Below are 17,842 nucleotides of genomic sequence, written 5' to 3'. Positions count from 1 at the left end.
GACACTAAGAAATTGCATGAATACATGGTTAAAAAAATGCCTAAAAATACAAGGGCAATAGAGAAACAAATATTCTTTTTTCATGTGATGACTCAATACTGAAGCAATCATATTTTTTGCTCTTTGCTAACGGTGCCTAATAAATCTCAGCAGGAGGTATGGAATACGGGCTGACAGACTTCACCATATTCTTAGACTGAATGAGCTCCCAGTTACCTACAGACGAGGAGGTAACTGAAACAAAGACAAAGTATTGGCTGATAGAAAAGTCTTTGTTTCTTAATTGACTACACATAATACAAAAGGTTTTGAGATAGTACATAGGGAAGTCCACGACGTCACTTTTAAAGGTCACTTTTTGACTACAAATGCAGTTTAAGGGAAAAATATGATATGAGAACATTCAGCTGTCTTTCCTTTGCAAAAGTTGTTATTCAGTGGGCTCACGGATCAAAGTATGGTAAAATCTATACAGAATAATTCTCCAAAAATGGAAGGGCAAAGCATCCAAATTAGAGACAGTCCATGACAAAAGAAGAAAGCTTAAAATAATCATAAAGGGAGCCTCACATCTACTGAGATATGCATCAAGGAAACACCCATCGTAGCTTTCAAAGCTGATATTTTTTCCTGCAAATCCCAGCTTCCAGTTTCATTATTCAGCAGCATAGTTAAAATATCTTTCCATGTCCTTTATAGAACTGCTGATTTTAATATATAATAAACAAGGAATCACAATTAGAAATTGTGAAAAGTAGGAAAGTAACACTTGTAGATAATGGATAGTTACCTATTCAGGCCAATGACTGAGTTAAGTGAAACATAAACTGGATGTTTGTACCTATATTTGGTGTTTGTCAAATGTCTGCTTCTTCAGTCTCTGATTACATTTTACTCCTGTGTAAGCTACCTTCAAGTTCAATGACATAATAAGAAAATTAAAATCACAGAAGTAATAAAAATACATGTAAACAAATAACTGAAACCAGAAAGGTTCAGAGGTTCTTATTATTTTTTTATTTGAGATCCATTTGATCAAAAGAGTTTCTTATATTTTGAAGAGACCTGAACAGAACTAAGATTAGTAATATCACGACTGTACGTATCAGTAAGAATCACCAGTGTGACAGAGGGAATTCTTTTGACTTCCTAAGGCAATTATAGGGATCACTGTCTGAGAAATGTCAACCTGAGAGAGTGCTCAGCACAAACTGAACTGAACTCTGGCTTCTGAGTTATTTCCCCTGGAAATGGATACTGTTTTTCAATAAATTTATCTCAGTTACTTTGCTGTGTTATTTTAGAAAACCCCATACAAGCTTCCAGGAGAACTTCTGCCAAGAAAGAATGGTTTGAGCACACTAACTTGCATAAGGTACTACTGGACTAGAATGAAAGTATTTTTTGAGCAGAGAAGAGGTATGCTATGACGTGTTGGTTCATGTTCATCCTGGAAATATTTAAGAAGAGCCAAGAAACTACTTTTACAAGGGATTACCTTAATGGGCATAGCAAAGCTGACCATCACTGTTATCAATTTATCCTGCCCCTTTTCCCCTCAATACTATGCCCTACTATGTATCACAAACACATTGAATAATTAGAGTTCCTCCTTTATACTTTATCCTACTGTAGCGGATAAGCTCTGTTTATGCTAAAGAAGGAAAGGCAAAAGCAAGATGAAATGGGCAATCTCCAGACTATTCGTCATAAATTTCAAGCCTTTTAAACTATTGAAAAGGGGTCTGGATTCTATGGACAGTTAATTTATCAAGCACAGATATGGTGTCATATGCGGTAGTTAGATCATGAAAAATGGAATTGAAATATATCTATTGTTAGAGAAAAATTATATTCCAAGAACTTTGGAAAATGAAATTTCTTCATCATGGTAAACTGCTTGGTAAATCTTTGAACCAATCCATAGAAGCTTATTAATTAGAAGGGGGCTGCAGTACCCTTCTACCAGCACAGATTTTTGGGGAGGAAAAAAAAAGAAAAAAAAGGAAAGTTACCTATTTATTCCAGACCATCTTATCTGGCCAATAGAGGCTCACTGAATTCCTAAAACTATATTGCATCTGTGAGCATCAGTGGAAATATGCATCTCACCAACAAATACTGTTCTTATCAGCAAGGGGTCATACAAAACCAGGATCTGTTACACCTCCACTTCTTACCTAGTTCTAAGAATTTAGCCTTTAGCTGGGGTTGTTTAGTCTGGAGAAGAGGAGGCCGAGGGGAGACCTTATGTCTCTCCACAACTACCTGAAAGGAGGTTGTAGTGAGGTGGGGGTCGGTCTCTTCTCCCAAGTAACAAGTGATAGGACAAGAGGAAATGGCCTCAAGTTGTGCCAGGGCGGGTTTAGGTTGGATATTAGGAAAAATTTCTTCACTGAATGAGTAGTCAGGCATTGGACCAGGCTGCCCAGGGAGGTGGTTGAGTCCCCATCCCTGGAGGTATTTAAAAGACAGGTAGATGTGGTGCTTAGGGACATAGTTTAGTGGTGGACTTGGCAGTGCGAGGTTAACAGTTGGACTCAATGATCTTAAGGGTCTTTTCCAACCTAGACGATTCTTTTGTATGAAAATCTGTGCCTTCCATTGCCTAATTTTTGCTAATAAGCATGAAGGAACTTTGTGGAATCTATACAACCAATAGATACTTTACAAAAAAGGCAGGATATCCATTTCAAAACAATCCAGTATTTTTTGTTTACTTTCCTCTTCACCTTCTTTTGAACCTCCAAGGCTATCATCTCTTCCTTTACATACCAGGTACTTTACTTAAAAATGGCAAGCCAAACTTCACAAGAAAACTGTGTTTGCAGTATTACTTTCCGCTGCCCAGAAAAACCTATACTTCTAAGCCTTCTAGGGTAATTAGCATTTTGAAATGGGAGGTCTTCATTTCATACGTCAGCTAGTTTCTGTGTTCTCTGGCTTCACTGCCGTATGATCCTCAACCATGCTTTTTATTTCCAGGATTTCCACTTCATTCATGTATCAAACTGTTCTTGATTGCATATAACAGAGCTAGAAATCCATTCCTTGCCACATGTCAAGTATGTCACAATGTCACATGTCCTGTGTCCTCTGGCTGCCACTCACTTGTTTTGATTACTTGTGGAAGACACTGCTATACGTTGATGTCCCTGTTGCCCATGTGACTTCCACACTGTCACCTCTTCTAGGAATGGGATGAAACTCATCAGGCCCACTGAGCAATGGTATGGAGTCAGCAGAGAAATTTAAGTCATGCCTTTTGCATAATGATGATACAAACACTTCTGACATTGACTACAATGGAAACATCTCTCGTGTAATGTTCTCTTAGATAATTTGTTAGCAGGGAACACATATCAGTATTCATTACTGCTTTCCACATCCTGCGCTCACTGAGCACTCAGCATGGGAAAGATTAAATAGCTCTGCTAAATATACTGTCTTAATGCTAATGACCTGTTCAGCTATTTTTCAGTCATATCTCAAGATATTCAATGCTTTCCCTACAACTTCTTCTACACTTTCTTCATCGAATTTCTCTGCAAATGTGCAAAAACTATGCCAAGTCTAAACCTACAGCGTGTGCATTCAAAATATATGTGGATGTTTTCTTCAACAAGCGATATATCGGACGAAGACAGAACAAACGAAAGTGAAATTAGAGGTTAACCTTATTTGCTCTAAAATATCCATAAATTATTAATTTTCAGCCAGATTCTACAGTCTTCATCACACACAACTCCAACTGAAGTTACTGGGATGTTTCTCAATGTTGGTCTTTAGAATGTGGTCCACAGCTGGTAAGTGCCTAAGTACACAGACAGGCCATTTTACTTGTCTGCAAAGTACCAGCTACAAACCTAAGCAACAATAAACATTCCTGGGTCTGTGAATGGAACAGATCTCCTTGAATGTTGCGTCCTATAGCATGAATGCCTATGCATATCTGAAGCTGAACAAACTGCTGTTTTATGATGTTCAGGGAATTGGATGGCAGAAGGTTAAATTTATAGCTCAGAGAACAGCTTTATGTGTGCTGGAACATTTGTAAGCTAAATTTTGTTGTTAATATTTTTCCAAAAAAGCTGAAGAAGTTGAAAACCCAGGAGTTAAGAGGATACAAACAGTGGTAAAAAACCCTATAATCTGGAATCTTTTATGAAAATATTCACTACATCATAGACCAACCACCAAGAAAACAAAAGAAGTCATTCTATGCAGTATATATTATCATACAGCGATACAAGAAACATAATCTTAAATGATATTCTTTCATTCTGGAAGCTACAGAATAAACTCAGGTAAACTTCTCGGTGATGAAATACAATGTATGTGAAGAACTGAGAATGATTCTTTCTTAAAAATTGTAATAAAAATATGGTTGGAAAGATCTTTTCATAAAAGGTTGCCGTAAACTGTTGTCTAAAATTAATTTCCAAATAGTGAAACAATCTCTAATCATAAAGACTATAAACATGTTTAAACACACTTAGAAGCAGCTCAAATGTCTTACTTTTCCTACATATGCTTTATTTCTTTGTTTTAATGTTAGCATATATAAAATATTTCTACAGATAAAGCTTATGCTGTAAATAGACATAGCAAGCAGACATTGGTGCCAAGTCAATTTCCTGGAAAACAAAGACGTAGGAAATATTTGTGGCGTAATTAGTCATATAGATTTTTCTGAGGAAAAGCAAACATGTTTAGTCATCTAGTAAGTATTGTCTTGTAGGGCTCTGTTATTACTTTTCTTAAATATCTCGAATCCTTGATATAAAACAGGCTCAAAAATTACTCATTTTGAATATTTAAATCCTCATTTTCTTCCAAAATGTTTATTTTCTGTGAGAATTCTCACTGACTTTTTATTAAAAGGAGACTTTTGTCCTAATAATGAAAAATTGTAAGCAACTGTGCAAGTTACTTATATAGGAGAAAATCATTGTTACATCGACAATACCCTTGCTTATAGAGGCCCTTGTGTGTATGAGAACTCCCAGATGCACAACAGCTTGTCAGCATTTCTGCAGCCACTCCTGTCAATTTGATTCACAGTGATCCCTCCTGCATGGATTATCTTAAAATAGCACAGTATAAATGAAATCTTGTAATTATCACAAACACCCAGGTGTTTGGTATGGCAAGATGGCCTATAGGAGAGTTGTTAATTTGGCCTGGAGAACTTGTGTGCTTGATCAGTATTTTCTGAGGGCAATTGACCACAGTGGCTGTACACATGGTTGCAGCAACACACAGCTCATGTGACTTACTAAATCCATATGAAAACTGTAGGGGTAGCTGGTCCTGCTGCTGTCCTTCTTCAACTAAATGATAAACATCACAGAAAAAATAGAGGTTGGAGGGAGAAGCTGAAGGAAAAGAGAGATATCAATATAAAGCCTTGTTGGCAGACAGCCATACTACCTTCACCTTGCCAAATTGCCACAGCCAGCCATAAAGGCCTTCCCTCTTTTCTCCTCTTCCCTTTCCTGCAGCGACTCACTCCTGCAGACATTAACTTGGTTATTCTGTTAGCTGATGAAAGACACTGTGGATTCTCTTATTCTGTTTTCTGTTTACCATTACATAGTGTGCAAAATGACTTATTATTGTTTTTCCAGATTTGTAAACATTATTCTCACACCTCTTTAAATAGTCCCCTATTACTGTAATTATGACCATGTGTTTGCACCATCCTGAAAAGTAGTATGTGTTACAGAGAAAAAAACTAGTAGTTCTTTTGTAGTGACAGAAAAATAATATTCTTATTTTAAACTCGGTTTGTTTATTTAAGAATTTATATTCTTAAAATAATATTCTTATTTTAAACTCGGTTTGTTTTAGTGGGGTGTTAATGCACTGAAGCTGACATTATTAACACTATAACTTTAATTAAGAGGCTACAGGAAGGAAGATCATATTAGGTTGCAGAAACATTGTATTTGTGCAGAAGCTGATTATTTAAGCCAGAAATTAATGAAATGTGAAACTGATGATGTCATATGTTATCTTCAGTCTCTACAATGACTAAATATGTTACAGAAATCAAGGTATCAGTCACACTGAATATATAGAAAAATACACTAGTTTTCCAGTGACAAGAGATTCTATGGTAAAAAAGAGTTGTAATCTTCCATGTACAGCAAAGAAAACATGAGAAGGAGATAGCCAGCATTTGCATCTGGCATCCTTCCTATAGATTTCTGTATCCATGTGCAGGCTGAGGCTCATAACCTAGACTTGAGTACTGGGAAGGGTAGAGGTTAGAAACTCATGAATCATCTACTATCTGATAGTACTTTTCTTTCTACATTTGCTCTGCACTTGACTTGCACCTTTGAAGAGATCCATGTGCTTTGACATCACAGCGACTGAAAACTACAGACACTTAAAATATTTTGGGTCTCCTTGAGTTGCTTGTGGCCTAATTGTTCCATGGTCTATAAGAACCTTGCACTAATGGATGAAGAGTCTAAATGAGCTATAAATGTCTAAGACTTCATTAAACAAAGCCAAGTGAGAGAGGAAAAAAATCTCAGACTTTCTGTCACCTACATGCTTCTTTCCAGTTCTAATAGCTGCTTTAAGGCTTTTCTATCTGTTCTGTCTACTGAGGTTGCTATTCTTTGCTTAGTTTTCCATTTGCGTATTTTATTCTCTGATGTACTAGATGCTCTGCTAAGTGACACATTCCAACTACAGTCACTGAATGTGACAGCCATGCTGTATCTAATCATTAAATGCTGTGCTCAGACACTTGACAGCATTTGAAAATATTATTCTTGCTCTAAAAACAATGCGAGGTGTTTAGTGTAGGTGAATGTAACTAGACTGATAATGGACTGAGAATGATAAATTAAATAGGAATACTATTTTTTTTGTATTGTGAAACAATTTAATTTGGATTTTTTTTTGCAATTCAGCTATTATAAGTTTCTCCATGGGGTTTCAGACAAAATATAAAGCTCATTTTTTAATGACTGTAAACTCTGTAAAAGTCTGTTTTTCTGAAGGATAGGACAAGACCTAGTTCAAATAACTGTATTTTAAGGAAAAAGGTGGCACTGACTTGGGGCTTACTGTGAAGCATTGTTGTGGTTTGACCCCAGTCGGCAACTAAGCACCACACAGCCGCTCTGAAACCAGGACAAACATCTTCAAGCATCCTGGAAAACTGAATTTTATTTTGCAGAGTTCTGTTACTTCTAAGATTATCTGAGAGGATTATTTGTATTTCTATCAAAGCTCCAGGAAGCATGTAATACATGTAGAGTGGAGTTAACTTGAGATATCCTGTTAATCATGTACTTAGCATCTGTGTTTTTAGGACAGCACATACTTGCGTGACTTTGGCCCATCATTTGTGATCTGTCTGAGGATTCCTGAGAATAAAAAGGCTATTTATAAATTTAAGATAATATTATCAGCTGAAGCTCTGTTAGATTCAATAGGCAGAAGTAGATAAACTGAGCTACTGTGTACCACTTTGTGGTTTTTAATCCTGGAAAATAATAGATTGCAAAAAATAAAGACACTCTGTCTCCAATTTTATAGTTTCCCTGTGTCCTAGGTGCTCATTCAGCATTATTTTTTCCAAGATGTTTAGATGAGAAAACAAATCATATTAAATTAAATTTACACATTTTACAGAGTATACTGCTTTCTAGGTTGAAGAAAATGGACTAAAATTGCGTTCTGGATACACAGTTACCATTAACAATATTGGAATTCTGGTGTTTAACAAATGAAGAACAACTCCAGAACTACATCTCTGTAATGAAATCTTCAAATGTTATGTCTATACCTGCACAAACTATATCAGTGAGAATTATATCAGCAATTAAAGCTTATAATTATGTCACCAAGTAAAGAATGGAGGTGGGTGTACTTACTATGTCAGCACGATAGCCACAGCATCATTTAGGACACTCTCTCCAAACAGGAGTGTGTACAAATCTGTATCCACGTGCAGCTCATGGAAAATAGCAAGGACTGTCACTGTAGGGAGACAAAGCAAAGTGAGTTTGTTATTTTCATATTCCTCCGGCAGTTCAAGAAATAAAGCAATGTTAGAATATGGGTTTTGAGAAGTCCTGTCCTATTTATTACCGAAGTGGATAACCATATGTTAAAAGGGATCAACTGAAGTATATAAGATCCTTAAATCCAGCAAGTCTATGAGTTTTGGTGCTTCAGCTGAGTTAGGAAGAAGCTTTCCTTCTCACGCAGAGAATCATGCATAAATGAAAATGTCACGGCACGTTTTACTGTGCACAAAGGACTTTGATCTTGTGACCAAGGAGAAATAAGGGTGCTTGGGTTTTGCCATAGACTTTGTGTGTGATGAGAGTAGCAGCTTACCTATTTTAAGAAGGATATAATAACGCTTATCCATCTGTTATGCATGTTCACTGAAGAACATGCATAATAACCTTATACCCTGTCCCACCAGCAGCATAATCACTTTCACCTCAAGTGTAGCATATCTGTAGTCATGAAGTCCTCTCATCCAGATCAGGATACCTGTAGCCCATTTTAAGGTTCCTTCAGTGTATCATTAATTTAAGTCCCTTCCTTCTCCCTGAGTTATATGCTATATTTGATTTTTAGCTTACGAGTGCAATAGAAAAAAATAGAGTATGTTGAATTTAAATTGAAGTTGGGCAAATAATTTAGACACACATCCTCAAGGGCATTTAGACACTTGGCCAATATTCAGCGCATTAAGTCCTATAGGTATTAAAGGATGCCTTAGTTGTTTTATGCCTCACCTTCCTTACCTGTAAGCAGAGGATCACAATCCTTCCCAAGATCTACCTAGCACTTCATAATCTCCAAATGAATAAGGCTATCTATGTTATACATCGATATTATTATTCTCTCTTTGCATGGACGAAGCAGAGCTTTCTCTTTTCAAACAGAATTTAATGTAAAGGCCCCCAGTTATTTGTATGGTTAAAAATTACACGGTAACTCACTGGTTCACTCGTGCTCATTCTAGTACATAATTGTGCAATTTACTCAATCCTCATAGCCCAGGAATCCGAAAGATTAGGAGTGCCTCTGGGATGCCATGTTAATATCTGACATTTCAGAAATTAAAATTATATACTTTTACATTGAGATGACTGCTGATAATTCACACAAAAACATGAACAGGTGATTATGCTTTGTCTTAATAACATTTCTTGGAACTTTGGAATCATTGCTGATAAAATTTTCTAAATGGTACTTAAATATCTGTGTAATCTAAAAATCAGTTTATAAACCCAAAATAGATTCTCAGTTCTCCTGTGAAATTTTATGTCAAAGTGATCTCTGATGATGTGTTATCTCTGAAGAATTTTAGAAGTGTTATTCTACAGAAGACAATTTAGGAGATGTGTGTAGCTGAACATTTGCTGATATAGCTATATTTAAATTAGGTAGTTATATTTAACCATCCTGGTAACCTCACCCATCCACTCCCAGTGCAGTTATAATTTAAACTAGGAAAAGAGTTCTTTCCCCAGAACAGCTCAAAGGTGTAGGAAGAAGTTTTATTGGCAAAAGATATATTCTTGGTTCATCAATATCTATATTCAGGTTTTTGCTTGATTATCAAGGCTGCCTTAATGTGCTAAATGTGGACTCAATTTAGTCTTCCATTCTTTGATGTCATTGGCATAACAACAGACGTGTTTTCTAAAACTATTTGCCACTTCCAGCTTTTGCTTATTAGCTAATTAGTTTGGGCTCATGTTAATAGTCCCTGTGATAAGGATAGAAGGGAAAGAAAGTAGTAATCAAAGTCCAGTGTACTCTTGGTATGTATGTGGAGCAGGCCAAGCCAATTAGATAGATGCCTATACATTCCTCTCCTTCCTCCTGCCTCCTAAGAAAACAATAGCTTTCTCTTCTTGCTTTTTCTCCCATCTCTACCCCCAAAATCTTCCTTAAAATCTTTTCAAATGAAAGCAAAATAATAAAGCAAGCAACACAGCAATGCATCAATTGCCTCTTCTGGGAGAGACCCCCCCAGTTCACCCAGTTCTCAGAAAGTATCTTCCATTTCAAATGTTTCTCCCATTCCTAATGGAGGTTATTGGATCTTCCTTACAGCATTGCCTGTCCCTGACTGAAGAACTCTGGTCTCTGGAGGAAGACCACTACCAGTATCTGCTCTGTCCCTATGTTTGTCTGGCCCAAGACACAGAAAGCTTCAGCCATACCACTGCTGACAGATATTTATCTGATCTGTTTTTAAAGAACGGAAGTGATGCTCGTTCCACAAATCTCAAGGGAGGCTAACCCGCTCTTCAGTATTCATACAATTTATAAATGCAGTTATTCCTGAATGTCTAACCTAAATCTCCCCTCCTGCTCTTCAAGTCTGTAATTTCCATTCCTAGCCTAATGAGACACGAATAATTTGTCACATTTATTCCCTTTTTCTTGCCAGCAACATTTTGCCTATTCAAAGACTCATTTCAGACACCTCCTCCCTAAACTGACTCACTTCTTTCAATCTTCTCCTTTCAGTAGTGTTTTCTAGCCCTCTAATCACTTCTCATCAGTCCATATCTTTCTTGAAATACAGTCCCCAAAATCAGATCCAAGTACTGTAGTTGACACTTGCTGTCAAGAAACAGAGTGAAAAGATGCTGTAGAGCATGTGTTAATAAATCCTGTTTTCCTTTTTTTGCTATGTATTGGTATTGATGACTCATTTCCAGGTTGTAAACTTGAATCCTTTTCAGCAGTGAATGCCCATTTCTTATCTTCTATGTAAGAAGTTGATTATTTCTAAGTGTAGCATTTATCCTTATCGTTTTTAAATCATTGCAAGGATCACATTGAGTTCTAACTGTGTCCTTCAAAGTGTTTGCAATCTCCTCTCAGCATAGTATTATACATTAAAGAAGCATCCTATATTGCATTAGCCAACTCATTAATGAAAATGTTAAATAGTATCTGCATAAGAACAGAGAACTGCATAATCTTCAGCACATCCACCCCGTTTATGAGTTCAATAAAACATCTCTACCTTGTTTTGCCAACCACTGTCTAGTCATTTCCTCAAGATCACATTTGCCTTCATTAATTACGAGAATCTATGGATATGGTTCAGAATGGGCATATTAAAAGGGACACGATACTCTGCTCCGGAAGAAAGTTAATTTAAGTTACTCTCTGGATAGAATAATACTCTCTGAATAATCATCATTGTCCGAACTAGTCACATCATGTTTTGTCTTATGGATGACTTTAAAACTCAAGAATATTGATTTAAAAATGCAGTATTTGCCACCATATGCAACAGTAACATATCTAATCTGTGAGAACTTTCATATCTAAGTATAGATCATAGATCCTGCATTGCAGTAAGTATGGCCTCTCTGGCTTTCTGAAGGCACTTTTGAGGAGCAGTAGGTAGGGCTCGGTTTTTGTGTGGTAGCTACTCAAAGACTTGTATAATTCATTAGCTACAATATGTATTATAAAAATATCAAACTACTTTTCATTAAAGTACACAGAATCTCTTCATGCCTTATTTCAATCTAAGCATACAAGGCCAGACATAGAGATAGGTAAAGAACTAGATGGCTAGAAGGACAGGTAATTGGGGGACAGCAAACAAACACCTTTTGTGGCAGCAGAAAACTGACACAAATAGAAAAAACATGTATCGGAGCTCCTGACTCAGAAAGGGCTGTGAGATTCATTAAAAAATTCAGTGATGGGAAGCCTGAAATAATAAAGCAACAGAAATCTGATTCACTTCTTCCTTGACTTCATGGACTGAGATAACTTCTGTTCGATACTAAGCCTAGCATGATTTTGGTTGTACCCAAGTCAGAACAAGTGTCTGTGGAGCTGGTTTGTGAAAGGTATCTTTTGACATATGTAGAAACAAATTGGCTTATTATTAATGCCTGTAAAAAGTATGTATAACTGAAATATCAGCAAACTACAACAATCCCTAAGCTAACTGTATCCAATACTTCTTTTCTGTTACATTTGAACAGGAAGCTCAGAAAATAAATGAGACTATTATATAAAGTACTGGTATTATTGTACCTCAATCTTCTGACCAGAACTATTAGTATCTTTTGTAGCTCATGGGCATAAATTCTTTTAGGAGGGAAATCTCACTTATATTTCCCATCCATTTTTCTCTAAAAATAACAATTCCAATTTTAATTATAGTCTCCTTTCCCTACTAATCAGTCACGCCACTCACAGATTAGTTCAGTGGTGAATAAGAAGAAAGCATAAAAATATGTTATTTAAAAACACGTTTTGAAACAGTCTTATATAACCAGTGTATAAAATGTATTATTTTGCTGTATTTATAAATTATGCTTCCTAATGCAAAATCCTTTGATTTTATGAGAAACAGAAACTGCTCTTTCTGATAAATATCCAATTTTATCAATAACAACAGCAGTGCAACTCACATCTTCAGTTCAGCTGTAACCATAGTAACTTCAAATAGAGAAGAGCCTTGTGATTATCAATATGACCAAAGGTAAGGGAGTTCATATGGCTCAGAAATAGCTGTGCTTCAGCAAACCTTGTGAAGGTAAATCTGTTTTCTGTGCTTGAAATGTCAAAAGTTAAAAAAAAAGGAAGTGCTAAAGATACATGAAATGTCTTTGGATTGGAAGGTCGTTGCACAGAATGTGTTAATAACAACAGCTAAGACAAACTGCCAAAGTTGTACTCTTCAGTAATTTTTTGGTGGCTAAGGCAGAGGTCAAATCTTTTCATTCATGTGCCAGTTTTGTTCTGTCATTCACCTTGTTCCAATACAGCCACTGGTATCCTGAAGCAGTCTATTGCTGGGTCTTATTGCTGTGTCTGCTTTTCAACCACAGAGGACAGTTGCTGTCAAAATACCCTTATCCATGCTCACACGGGAGGTGGTTTCACTTTGCAGGTCTCTGATGCTCAGGAACCAAGAACTGGGGGCTCCACTTCCAACACCAGCACCTTTTCCACAGCCTCTTTGCTGCTCTTGATGAGTGACGTGTGTACCAGAACACAGGGAGGAACTGCTCCATCCCCTTTGAAGGGATCACACCAAGAAAATTCCAGAGTCGGGTTATATTAGAGATCAAAACAAAACACTAACCTAAGGGAAACCCTTTCAACAGCGAAACAGTGAAATCTGTGCTGTTCTATGCAGACGAAGTAAGAAGAAGAGATGATAACCCCAAACTATATGATAAATGATACCTATTGATCAGAATAAAGGAAAATATAAGTACTGGTCTGATGTTTTAAATCAAAGACTAATGAAGGGAGAATTTGGGAACTTTAAACTTCTATTTCTTAGAAATTAAACCTCTCACCTGAAGTCTTGAAACGAGAAACTTTTTCTGCTGAAAATGATGAATTATTGGAAGGAGATATTTCCTGTAAAATGAATGATTCACTTGCAAGTAACCTTGCTTTGTCCCTAACGTTTCTACCTTTTCTTTCTAGAGACGTGAGAGTTTTTTGAGGCATCCCTGAGTATCACAGATGTTGAGGGATCACAGTCTATAATGCAAAACACAGTCCCAAGTATAGCCAGTCATAAGTTCATTTCTTAATCTTAGTTCAAGTACTAGTTTTCTACATAAGAGAACCCACAGTATATGAGAGTAATTCTTCTGAACTAATTTTATGCAAAAATCTAGATTAAAGACCTTCAAATACCCTTCAAAACTAAAATGTACAGAGTGCTATGACATTATTTCCTTCTTCCTAACAATATTAGCAACTTTTAGCTGGCATACATTTGTTTACTGCCCTGGTAGTAAAATTCTTCATTTCACATGTAAACATCTACCAGTCGTCTTTACTATTACAAATAAGGAACTCAATCAAAACAACTTCTGTCAAGTCAACAGATCAGTTTTTAACATCTTTTCAGACTTAATTGCTTTCCACAGTCAAGGGAAATTAAATCTGTTTTTGAAATGAGCTTATAATCCTACACAGTGAAGAATTAAATGAAAAATCAGCAAATCTGACAGGAATTTATTATTTCATCTTAGGAGAGTAATTTATTATTCTATCCTACTTTATAACACTAACAACATTTTACCAGAGATTTCTTTTTTTTTTAAAGCTAGATATCAGATATAAAATCATTACACTGATTATTTTATGCCCTAGTATGTATCAGTCCTCCAGGGGACCATATTTTAACTGATTTTGGAATTCCAGTGAGCTCTTTACATGGCTTGAGATTATAATTCACTAGCAAATCCTACAACACACTGAAATATTTTCAGCAATGTCTACCATTTAATTAAGCAAAAATTTCATTCAGAATTCCCTAAGTCTTTGAGGGACTGAAATTTATGGATAAGATTGGTAAAAACATGAAACACCTTAGAATATTGTGAATAGATAAGAGAGGGAGCAAGACTGAACATTTTAAAAAACTCTTGGATGTGCACAGACACTCTGTATAAGCAGAAGAGTAATTACAAACAGTATTAATCAATGACAGTTTGCTACACTAAAAGTAGTTTTCTCAACTGATGTGTTAGTTTTTTAAGCCTATTTAAAAATCTGGGAAAAGTAATCCTTGTCACTTCTTATTCCTTTCAGCGCAAGAGGAGCTTCTCTTTTTTTTTCTCATGATTGTTCCAGATTAATCAGTGGTGATTTAATACTATTATAATCAAAATCAGTGCATTTGTCTTATATATTTCTCCTCATAAGTCACCATGTTCATTTGTGAAACTAAGTAGTATTGGACTGGAAAATGGGAAAAGAAACTAAGCCAACTGCAAAACTCTATTCATAGCACAATCAAGAAATGTACTTGGAAGCTGAAGGCAACCTTTTATTCCATAAGCAATTTATTTTCCTAGGTTTTCTTTATGCTTTCAGTTTCTGTGTTTTCCTCTTGCTCTGAGGATAGGCTCCAATCAAGTGCTGAATGTTGTTAAAGAACTTGGGTGATTTTCTAAGTGGCAGCATATTGGATGCTTGGATTAATTTGAGAATAACAATTTGCGCAGCTTTTACAGCAATCTTGCAACAACCGGTTTTGTGGAAATAAATTGTTTTACACCATATTTTGAGCCATCAGAATGATAAATCACAAGCTCAAAGACTTTTATTAAATATTGAGGGTTCGTTTAAAGAATGGAACAAATTTGTAGAACAATGTTGCTTTTTGTAATTTCTTTTAATAGCCATGAATTTGAAAGATTTATTCATAAGTTTCCCAGAGAAGCTTCTCAAGGGTAGTTAACGCTAATGCAGCACGTCATGTGCATCACAAAATGCTTTCTGTTCCACTTCCTGTAAGAGCTCAACTGAAAACTTTGCAAAAATCCAATATACTCTTTCAGACTTTGCCTCTTTGTAGATAACATATCAAAAAAATCTTTTTTTTCACCTCCTCCTTCACTATTGTCCCACAGATGCAAAAAGCAATACTTTCCTTTTAATATCAGAGTACTCTTATTAACATTTTCAATGTAACAAAACTTGGACAAATCTGTGAAACCTAGGTTAACTTTGAGGTTAGCCCTGTTTTGATTAGGAGGTTGGCCTAGAAGACCTCCAGACGTCCCTTCAAGTCTAAATGGTTCTGTAATTCTGTGATTCCAAAATTCACTGAGTCTGTTTCCCAGACTTGGCTATTTGCTGTAACTCTAGGCTTTAAATCTTACATCCGCAAATTCAAGCCAACCTGTTGGTATCTGTCTTTTTAGAGTTGTATTTATCATGAAACACTGCATTCAAATTGTGAACTGATAAATTATAAACAGTATTGATAGGGCCAAATCTGAAAGCTATGTTCCCCATATCTTTAAACTGGGTTAGATCACACATGAATGCAATGTCTAAATTTTTAACCATGAGGCTCCAGCATTACAGCAGTTCTTTTATCAGCAATGAACAGATAGGTGTCCTGAAGAATGGAAAACAACATTTTTCCAATCTCCCCTGCAACTTGATTTATAAAGTTTGTGAGCTAAACATAGGTAAAACAGTTACTAAAACAAACACAAGGGATCCCTGGAGCCAGTTTGATTTGTGATTATCAGAATATCAGACATTTAACAGCTATGGGAGTAAAAAAATCAAGAACAGAGACTTTGAACATTTCTATGGTACATGTAGTTGTTATGTTCTTATTTATTCTTCTGACTTTTGAAAAAGTAATTTATTTTAAACAGTTACCTGGATCTGTGGCAGACATCAGCGATCCAAAAAATAAACAGTCAGTGAAGTGGAATTCCCCTCCTTTTAACTGGCCAATGTGTACCATGGCCTTCACAAAACCATACATTATCAACCTGCCAGGGGAAAGATAAGACAGGCATTCAGACAGAGTATATAACACTTATGCTTAATTTACAGTATTAAGCAGGCTCTTATTCTCTTCAGCTTCTTTTAAAGAAACGTATCACGTGAATACTGAACATAAACTGCTATCATATAAAAATTCTATTTCCTGTTCAACTGTTTAAGTATTCTATTGAAACGTCACAGACGATTCCAAAGCAAAGACTTTTCTGAATAATTGTTATCTGCTGGTAGCAGAGGACAATGCTTTTAGCTGTTTATTTTTCAAAAGGAAAGATAATGTAAGCTTAAGAAGACATTATTAAGACTAATTTGTCTAATGTTGTAGAACGTTTAAATAAAGGCTGTTCTACTGTCAGCCCTGTGGCTTGCTCTAATATTTCTAAATGAATTGTTTTATTCTATCAGCTTTTAAACGTTAGCTGTATTCAAAGTTCCAGATAGACTCCAAATGAGACAGATATTAACAACTCACAATGATAGTGAGGCAATAAAGTCACACTTCAAAATGCACTGCTAAATCCTTACTAGTTTCACAGGAAATGTTATCATTGGTTTATATAACTAGGTAATGCTGTCTGAGATGTGTATTCTAACAAGAATCTTGAAATATCTTAAAAAAAGGAATTCACTTGTTGTTAGAACCTGTAGTAGATTTTTAAATTTTTGTACATTTCCAATCTAGTTAATAAAAAACCCCATTGCATTCACTACCTTTTCCATAAACACAACGCATAAATTGACAACTGTGCTCTTCTAACTACAGACTTGAAAAAAATAATTTAAACAGAGCTACATGGATTCACATACTTAGCTACACTTTGCCCTCAGCTATACTCCTAAGACGTTTCTGAAGTCACATAAGTACAGAAGATCTGAGTGGCAGACAAAGTGCTACTAAACAAACAGCCTGAGAGTTAATTACAAATTGTTTTCAGATACTTTACCAAGCTGTAGGTTTTCTGAAGTATAGTTAACTTGCTGCATTAAGAGGGAAGCAAGTAGGTCACCACAGAATTCCCCAATGGTCCTAAGTATTTATGTATGTATTGACATAAGCTGCCTAGCAAACAGTTAGCCACCAGTTCTAAAATCTCCTTGACTGATGAGCTCACTTTCTCTCCATTCCCAAAGAAGAATGATTCAAGACCCCGCAGTGAAGTTAGTCTTTTTATCCCCAGCACAAATATGATTGCTTTAAGGAATGAGTTCTTAAAAAAACGACTGTACTGCTGCTATCCTGATTTGTAATTGTCTCAAAAGTCAAGGGTAATGGAAGTGAATGTATGCGCGCCTTTTAGAAATAATTGTCCAAACCTGCTTGCCATTTTGACCAGAGATACTCTTCTGACTCAGTTAAAAATACTTTAAAATAATAAATAAAATTAAGTTTTTACTCTCTGGCAAATTTAGTCATGACAATTCTTTAAACACCCAGTGTAGACATTGTCCTGGTCTTCAGCATTGTTTCTTATACATTACTAAATATTTTCAGTATGTCTCTCCTTACTGTCTGTACAAAGCTGCA

General features: G+C 35.9%; 1 protein-coding gene across 1 annotated transcript in view; it reads right to left on the bottom strand.

Annotated features, from left to right (window-relative positions):
- SLC9A9 (solute carrier family 9 member A9) overlaps window positions 1-17,842 on the bottom strand; it is a gene marked incomplete at its 5' end in the record, with an annotated part of 210,810 nt that overhangs the window by 145,615 nt on the left and 47,353 nt on the right. Inside the window, 2 exons of the mRNA XM_082319179.1 lie at window positions 7,902-8,007; window positions 16,189-16,304. Coding sequence (XP_082175305.1) covers window positions 7,902-8,007; window positions 16,189-16,304 — 222 coding nt within the window. The remainder of the gene's footprint in view (window positions 1-7,901; window positions 8,008-16,188; window positions 16,305-17,842) is intronic.

The sequence above is a fragment of the Platalea leucorodia genome (genome assembly GCF_965183815.1).
Source record: "Platalea leucorodia genome assembly, chromosome: 8".
In the NCBI taxonomy this organism is placed as follows: domain Eukaryota; kingdom Metazoa; phylum Chordata; class Aves; order Pelecaniformes; family Threskiornithidae; genus Platalea; species Platalea leucorodia.
The sequence above is the reverse complement of the archived record's forward strand: the minus strand, read 5'-3'. Positions and strand labels throughout refer to the sequence as shown.